Source organism: Punica granatum, chromosome 7, assembly GCF_007655135.1.
Source record: "Punica granatum isolate Tunisia-2019 chromosome 7, ASM765513v2, whole genome shotgun sequence".
In the NCBI taxonomy this organism is placed as follows: domain Eukaryota; kingdom Viridiplantae; phylum Streptophyta; class Magnoliopsida; order Myrtales; family Lythraceae; genus Punica; species Punica granatum.
This window is the reverse complement of record NC_045133.1, coordinates 2,326,276-2,335,506: the sequence shown is the minus strand read 5'-3', so window position 1 is coordinate 2,335,506 and position 9,231 is coordinate 2,326,276. Positions and strand designations below refer to the sequence as shown.

The following is a 9,231-nucleotide window of genomic DNA, read 5'->3' as shown; positions in this document are numbered from 1 at the left end:
GTGACAGAGGAGGCGAATACGTAACGCCTTTCGGGGAATTCTTTGCACAATACGGAATTATACACGAAGTGACTGCACCCTATTCACCTCAATCGAATGGTGTTGCTAAACGCAAAAATCGCACATTGAAAGACATGATGAATGCGATGATATTAAGTTCAGGATTACCTCAAAATATGTGGGGTGAAGCAATATTGTCAAGCAATTACCTATTAAATAAGGTGCCTCGAAAGAAAAGGGAAAAGACACCGTATGAATTATTCAGAGGTAGGAGATCATCCTACGATCACTTGCGAGTGTGGGGGTGTTTGGCAAAAGTAGTCGTTCCGGCACCAAAGAAAGTAAAGATCGGTCCTAAAATGGTGGACTGTATCTTTATTGGCTATGCACATAATAGTAGTGCTTATCGATTTCTTGTGCATGAATCTAAGATTCCCGATATACACAAGAACACGATAATGGAATCAAGGAATGCATCGTTCTTTGAAGATGTATTTCCATGTAAATTGAATGAGGCATCGAGTTCATCGAAAAGAACCTCACGCACTATGAATGATGGACTTTATGACGTAGATCATGAAAGGCAGGGTTCGGATGAAGAGATTGAACATAGACGCAGCAAAAGAGCTAGAATTGAAAAATCATTCGGGAATGATTTTCTGACATATTTGTTAGAAAATGAACCACAAAGCTATGCTGAAGCAGTGAATTCCTCTGAGGGACCTCTCTGGAAGGAGGCAATCAAAAGTGAAATTGATTCGATTCTGCGAAATCACACTTGGGAATTAGTGGATCTCCCCACTAGTTGTAAACCCTTAGGATCCAAATGGATCTTTAAAAGGAAAATGAAAGCAGATGGATCCATTGATAAGTACAAGGCCAGGCTTGTAATTAAGGGATACAAGCAAAAGGAAGGCTTGGACTATTTTGATACTTATTCTCCTGTGACAAGAATAAATTCCATTAGGATGATACTTGCAGTTGCGGCATTGCGTAATTTGGAAGTTCATCAAATGGATGTGAAAATAGCTTTCCTAAATGGAGATTTAGATGAAGAAATCTATATGGAACAACCCGAGGGGTTCGTGACTCCAGGAAAAGAAAGGAAAGTTTGTAAATTGGTCAAATCATTGTATGGGTTAAAACAAGCGCCAAAACAGTGGCACGAAAAATTCGATAATGCAATGATTTACAAAGGATTTAAGATCAATGAGTGTGACAAATGTGTGTACATTAAAGAAACAGAAAATGGTTACGTCATTTTATGTCTCTACGTGGATGACATACTCATTGTTGGTAGTGATGACAGAATGATCAAATCTACGAAAAATATATTGAATTCAAGATTTGATATGAAAGATATGGGACTCGCTGATGTGATTTTAGGAATTAAAATAATGAGAACATCAGATGGACTAATTTTGAGTCAGTCACACTACATAGATAAAATTTTGGAAAAATTTACCAAAAATGATTCTGGAATTTCAAAGACTCCAATAGACAATAATCTTCATCTATCAAAGAATAGAAAAGAGAGTATTTCTCAGCTAGAATACTCGCGGGTCATTGGAAGTCTGATGTATCTGATGAGTTGTACTAGGCCTGATATTGCATACTCGGTTAGTAGGCTCAGTAGATATACGAGTAATCCGAGTGGAGACCGTTGGAAGGCAATTGTCAGGGTACTCAAATACCTTAGATACACTCGAGATTACGGGCTGCACTATACCAGATATCCAGCTGTCCTAGAGGGATACAGTGATGCGAATTGGATATTTGATATAACAGATTCAAAATCCACTAGTGGATATGTGTTCACACTAGCAGGTGCAGCAATTTCATGGAAGTCCTCGAAACAAACTGTTATCGCTAGGTCCACAATGGAATCTGAGTTTATTGCTCTGGATAAATGTGGAGAAGAAGCTGAATGGCTACGCCATTTTCTAGAGGACATTCCTCAATGGGAAAAACCTGTGCCACCAATTTGTATCCACTGTGACAGTCAAACGGCAATTGGAAGGGCACAAAGTAATATGTATAATGGTAAGTCTAGACATATACGTCGTAGACACAACACCATTAGACAACTGATCTCAACTGGAATTATCTCTATTGACTACGTGCGGTCAAAGGATAATATAGCGGATCCGCTAACCAAAGGGTTAAGTAAAGAACAGTTTGAGAAGTTGTCAAAGGGAATGGGTCTAAAGTCCATTAGAGGAAAGGTTTTATAGCGAACACCCAACCTAGCTGACTGGAGATCCCAAGATCTAGGTTCAATGGGACAACCAAGTTATACAACCGAATTAAATCACTGTGGGGGAGAAAATCCCTGGACCATTCCTTGATGAAACAGTGATAAATGGATAAGGCTAGCAATCTAAAACTGCTTTAATGATATGTGAAATCACCTATGTGAGAGAGAAGTGGGGCCGCTTTAGAGGAGAATTTTTATGGACTTAATTCTCCAGAAACTCTCGTAGAACCATAACAGTGTTCCATGGCAAAAATGGACACAACTATGAGAACCGAAGGAAGTCAGTTGAATCTTGTGTGAGGTGTGTAATATCTTTACACAAAACAGCGGAACAATTCAAGGACATCTTGTCTATTGGACTGCTAGTAAAGTACATGCATTTTAACAAGGGAAGGTTCAAGGGTGGTGACACCTACTTATCCTATACAGGTTCAACTGGTGAACACTATCTACAAGTCGAAACAAAACAATTTCCATTCATGTGGGGGATTGTTGGAAATTATGGCTAATGGGTGAATGAGAAAATTGCTCACGAGCTAATGACTCTTGATTTTCTTGGTGGTTACAAGAAATGAATGAATTGCATTCATGAATAATCAAATACAATTAACACATATATTGAATATATGTGAGTTATTCCCCATAAAAGGAGAATAGGAAGAGTCATATAACGGATGGAACCCGTAGTCTATAAAAGGAGCACACGGCAAAAAGGAAAAGGATAAGAGAGCCTCATGCCATTTGCTTCCTGTAGTCGTTTTCTGAAAAGGAAAAGAAAAGAGAAGAAAAGTCTTCCCTTGGTTGCAATTCCCTAGAGAAGAAGAGCTTCCTTTTACTGAGACTAAAAGGAAATTGCACAAGTGATTGGCTACAATTTTTCTACGAAGGATTCGACCTCAAAAGTGTTCACGCTTCTCTTCGAGTTCGCTGAAGCGTTGCTGTTCGTGCTGCTGCTTCGCTTGTTGCCGTTTTACCCTGGGAAACGATTGTCCACGTGACCTCAAGCATCCAGGAGGGGACAATTCTGTTTCAAGGGGTTTGTGTCTAACACAGGACTCGGCTCTCTCGTATCTTTCGGTTTCGCCTTTGTTTCGGTTTGAATTTCCAAGTTCTTACACTAGTGAAATTCATTTAATTTTATAGCATTTTATTTGTCCGAATTGCTATTTGAATTATCGTTCAATTTTGTGACTTATTAAGGCTAATTAAGTTTTTGATTACAATCTTGAAGCATAATTTGTTATATGAACGATTCGAATGGCGTCGGGGAACGATGGAGATACGACCAACGGAAGCCAGACTACTGGCTCCGGCCCTGCTCCTATCTTGCCTAACCATTTGGTTAGCCAAAACGTGGCTGCTCCCTCGATGGTCCCTGTGAACCATGTCGAGAAGCCCGAGAAGTTCAATGGGTTGAACTTCAAGAGGTGGCAGCAAAAGATACTATTTTACCTCACAACTCTGAACCTTGCAAGATTCTTGACTGAAAATGCTCCAACCCTATATGTGGGGGAGTCAGATGTGCAGGCTCTCAGTGCGCTTGACGCTTGGAAGCACTCCGACTATCTTTGCCGGAATTATATCATGAATAGTCTTCATGATTCCCTGTATAGTGTCTATCAGGGGTTTAAGACGGCAAAGGAACTATGGGAATCCTTGGACCGTAAATATAAATCAGAGGATGCCGGTGCGAAGAAATTTCTCATCGGACGATTCCTCGATTTTAAAATGGTGGATTCAAGGACCGTAATGAGTCAAGTGCAAGAATTGCAAGTGCTCTTACATGAGATTCAGGCTGAGGGGATGGCTCTAAGTGAATCCTTCCAAGTGGCTGTTGTCATTGAGAAGCTGCCTTCTGGTTGGAAGGATTTCAAGAATTATCTGAAGCATAAGCGAAAGGAGATGACAATGGAAGATCTTGTTGTCAAGCTTCGAATTGAAGAAGACAATAAAAACTCCGGAAAGGATCTCATCCTCCCTGCTGCTAAGGTAAATGTCATGGAGCAAGGGCAAAGCTCTAAGAACAAAAAAGGCAAGAAGAAGCTGGGTACGAATGGAGGAGTCTTCAAGCCCAAGTTTCAGGGGAAATGCTTCAACTGTGATAAGAATGGTCACAGATCTGCTGACTGCAGGCTCCCAAAAAGGAAAAAGGACCATGAAGCAAACGTGGTTAATGAAATGGCTCGAGATGTGGCAGATATCAACCTATCTGCTGTGGTTTCAGAGGTGAACCTCATTGGGTCCAACCCAAAGGAATGGTGGCTTGATACCGGTGCCACCAGACATGTGTGCTCAAACAGAGACCTATTCACTATGCTTGAACCAGTCACTGGGGAGAGGATCTATATGGGAAACTCTGCCCATTCTGCTGTTGAAGGTCAAGGCAAGGTAGTCTTAAAGATGACTTCAGGAAAGGAGTTGACTCTGAACAATATATTGCACGTACCTGAGATTTAGAAGAATTTAGTCTCCGGGTCATTGCTGAACAAACATGGGTTCAGGATGGTTTTTGAGTCGGACAAAGTTATTTTGTCCAAGTCTGGAATGTACGTAGGAAAGGGATATGTGTGTGACGGGCTTTTTAAGCTCAATGTAATGACCATAATCAATAAGAATTCTGGTTCTTCTGCGTATTTGATTGAGTCTCCTGATTTGTGGCACGGAAGACTATGTCATGTTAATTATAATACTTTGCGTAGATTAATTAACTTGAATCACATACCTACATTCCAAATTGATTCACAGCACAAATGTGAAATTTGTGTTGAGGCAAAATTGACAAAGTCACCCTTTCAAACGATTGAAAGGAACACCGAGCCACTTGATCTAATTCATAGTGATGTATGCGATTTAAAGTTCGCAACAACAAGAGGAGGTAATAATTATTTTAACCATTCAATTCAATTTTTTATATTAAATTCTCTCAACTATTCATTACTTTTTCACAATTCAACAACACAATCATTACTTAATCATTATTTTCTCTCAATTATTTATTACTTTTTCACACTTTTTCTCATAATTCAACAATACAATCATTACAAACCAATTAAAACCAAAACTCAACTCTCAATCCAAACACACTCTTAATTTCTTGATTATTGAGAATAGATAGTGGAATTAATAAGACATACATCTATTTTATCCTCTTGATAAGTAGGGGATTTGGCCTTGGACTAAGACCAAATTTTACAGTCCTCATTGCCGGTTCCGACGTCGACGAGACAAGGTCCTGAGTCGGAGACCAACCAATAAAAGTCACCGTCTCTGCCGTCTCTACCTTGAGAGAATATATTAAAGTTTTGCGAATTTTTCGGCGGCCACTGAAAGCTGCAGTTGTACGATGTCACGGATATACTATCGGTCTCGAATCTGAACTCGTATGTCGAGCCCGGCGCGACATCATGGGATCCGAGGTCGTCGTCTTCACCTTCAAGGAGTCCACTGCAATGGACCGTGAGCGTGGCTGACTTATCGGCAAGAGCATTCTGCATTTTGATATGAACGCTTCCTCTGATAAGTGGTGGTTCTCGTTCTGGCTCATGATGTTGTGCCTCGCATGTATGATCCATGAGTACCAAAAGGCCGGCAATCACCATCAGGACGACGCGATGCTTCGGGAATGAACCCATTTTCCAGAAAACGTTTTCCTATTCTTTGGACTCTAGAAAACTGATGCAATATATTGCGATGAGGGCTCTAACCATATAAATAGTTCGCAAATTGGTGCAGAAATGGAACATAATCTCAATCATGCAGACGTATCTCCCTAATATCTTAATTACTCTGTATATGTCTTCCGCCTTAATTTTGGGTTTTTCTTAACGTATATGAAGATCTTGGAAAATAAATTGGAAAAGGAAAAGTCAGATTTCTTGATCTTCCCTTGCCTAGTGGAGAAGTGGGTGAACTAAAATTTAAAAAAAAAAAAAACTTCTCTAGTGGTGTATAAATTAGACAACTTAAAATATAGAAAATTTTCTTAGGAAATTCGTTGCATGTTCTTATTTGTGAGTTATAAAGGAGGCATATAGATATAGTACAATAAAATAAAAATTTTAGCGACTAATAAATGAGTACGAATAATCTCACACGAATATGAACTGTAACTTCTTGATTAATTATCAGATGAGGACCCGCACTACTGTCCTACAACTCTTTGATAGTTTAGTCTATGTTTAACTGGATGAGAATATCCTTTGCAATTTATTTCTATTTTACCCAGATTTTTCTTTGTAACAAATTTTCTATAAATAAACGGGCCATCATTTTTTTGCCGCCGCCGCTTATTATTCAAAAATCAATGGGTTCTAACTAATTCATATTAAAATCGGATCAGTTCACTAAGGACTAAAGTAAAACTCTCCCAATCATGGATTGGGATTTCAGAAGCACAATAGGCCATCATTTTCTCTTTTGAGTGATGTTAAATTTCCACTAATCTATAAGAGATTGAGCACATTTTCAATTCAAAAGTTCGAGCTAATAATTGTGGCATATAATCTTTTATAAACCCATTTAATCAACTGGCATACAAGAGCCCATTTCTAATCCACAGGCTCGAACTTATACAGAGGTCATCCCTTTCACTTATAAATTCATTGTAATTTTCTTACCTTATGCATGTGTAGTTTCTAGACTCTCAACCAGTGATTTCAATGAAACAAGATGTAAGACCTGCACATATGCTCAGGTAGAAATCGATAGACATATCGAAAAGATTGGTCACCACTTTCGTAATAGATTATAGGTGCATAAAATCTCCATGACAACCTTAGCAAAGGTTTTTCCGCAGCCCCCTGAGCAGAGGTTTCTCCCAAAGGAAATTATTATTTTTTTTAATTTTGTAACAACATACTTGGCTTAATCTTTTATTAATCATATTTTGATTAAAACTTTTAATTATTTACATACGGGTTGATAATATCTTGCAAGATTTATATTTTATATTTTCAACGAGAATTGAAGTGCCCATGACTTTTAGAATAGGGTATGCTACCATGTTTGGTAAAAAATCAATCGTCATGATATTTTTTTTCAGCCTTTTAAATCTCGTTAGATAAAATCCTCATCATACAGGTGTCCAAAATATTTTAGTGGAAGATTCACTCCTCATAATTTGATTTTTGATATTTTCGACTACGCATTTTTTTAATGACACTCGGTCATGATAGTGAACGGGTAGAATCTGGTTCAATATTAGATCGAATCGATATATACTGGTTCAATAAAATAAGTAACAATTTTATTCTTTAAATAGAAAAAAGAAAAGGAAAAAACAAAGCTCCATCGTATTCTCCTCCTTCCGTCTTATTCCCCTTCCAATAACAGAGCAGACCTGCAATCAATCCCTAAAATTCAATTTGATGCCGGTGTCGGCACCCTCCGGTCGCCCGCCCACCCAACCCCATGGTTGAACACTCAACGAAACACAGATCTCTTGGCTTACTGGATAAAGAGATTTATGAACATCTAAACCAAGAGGAAGCTTTTTGTTGTTCAATTGTTGAAAACGAAGCCATATAATCAAGAGATAGAATCTTCAATCAATCAATCGATTTGTTCAATTTTTGAAAAAAACTGATGCTCAGATCCAGCTATTCGACCCATGATCAATTCTATGGGCTCAAAACCAATGGAAAGTATAACGTAGAAGAAATTGCTTCACTGAGTGTGTGACTCCACTGTTGATGGTATAAATAGTCAAAATATCAGGGATGTATTTTACCGTAAAAAAATATTGGACACGTGTAGGATTATGATCTTACATCAACAAATCCGACGGCCAAGAATAAAACAATCGTGGTAATTGTTTTTTTGTTCTTGCGGCTCTATAATCTCCATTTAGAATAAATCTTAGAATAAGAGCTTTTGTTTTGGCCTTATGAGGATGAGGGTGATGTTACAGTGGTTGGCATCCAAAAACAACCATCACGGTTGTTTTATTCATAGTCATTAGATCGTCTTATTTAAGATCCTCACTGTACACGTGTCTTAGATTCTTTTAATTTAAGATTCACCTCTCATAGTTTGATAATTCATATTTTCGACCAAACATATTCTCATCAATACTCGATCTTGTCTGTGAAAGAACCGGATCCGATCCGCTATTAAATCGAACTGAATTGCATTGGTTCAACCAAATAAAAAATAAATTTAATTACTTAAAAAAATAATAAATAAACATTTTACAACGTCATCTTCTGTATATCTTCTCCAATCAAACAAAAAAAAAAGGAAGATAGACATACAATCTCGAAGAATCTCTCCCCTCCCAATTTCTACTAATTAATTTGTCGTCAAGTGAAAGCTCATCAATCTGTGTCGGTACATGGAAAAATAATAATAATCGCATCAATCATGAAATCTTCCAATAAAAATCGAACACGTCAGTCCTCATAAGTTTCACTTTGCCGTGGCCGAAATATTAATTTCAAATTTACACATGTCCGAAATATTTTTACTTGAAGATTCACTCATCATACTTTGATTTTCGACATTTTCGACTGCACATCTTCTAGACGACGCTCAGTTGAATCGAATCCAGTTCGAATTAATATCAAACCGAAATCTACCGGATTAATTAAATACATAATAATTTTGTTGAGGAGTAAAAATGGGATAAATCCCATATCGGAAAAGAAAAAGAATATCCATGGGTTTATATGAGACTTGGGTATCACCACTTATCAGTTTGAGCTTTTAAGTGGAAATGAGCTCGAGCCCGTATAAGCCCAATGGAAATTTAATAAATTTAATAACTTTTTTTTAAAAAAAGAAAAACTAAATAATGATACTCGATATCATCGTTTATTTTTTTCCTAAATAATACCTAAAAAATTCAATCGACAATTCAATCGATATTTAGTTTTGTGCCATGTCCATTGTAAGCTCGTGGATGTTCATGGGGATCTGCTAGATTTGCCTCTTCTTGTTCACCATGATCAACAAAGTCAATTGTCGAGATTTACAAA

The 9,231-nt window shown here is 37.7% G+C and overlaps 1 protein-coding gene across 1 annotated transcript; it reads right to left on the bottom strand.

The window, feature by feature from the left end:
- Positions 1 to 5,433: 5,433 nt before the first annotated feature.
- On the bottom strand, positions 5,434 to 5,889 carry LOC116213612 (S-protein homolog 3-like). The gene has a single exon (XM_031548628.1). It carries the CDS (start codon positions 5,887 to 5,889, stop codon positions 5,434 to 5,436), a length of 456 nt encoding a protein of 151 aa, XP_031404488.1.
- Positions 5,890 to 9,231: the final 3,342 nt, after the last annotated feature.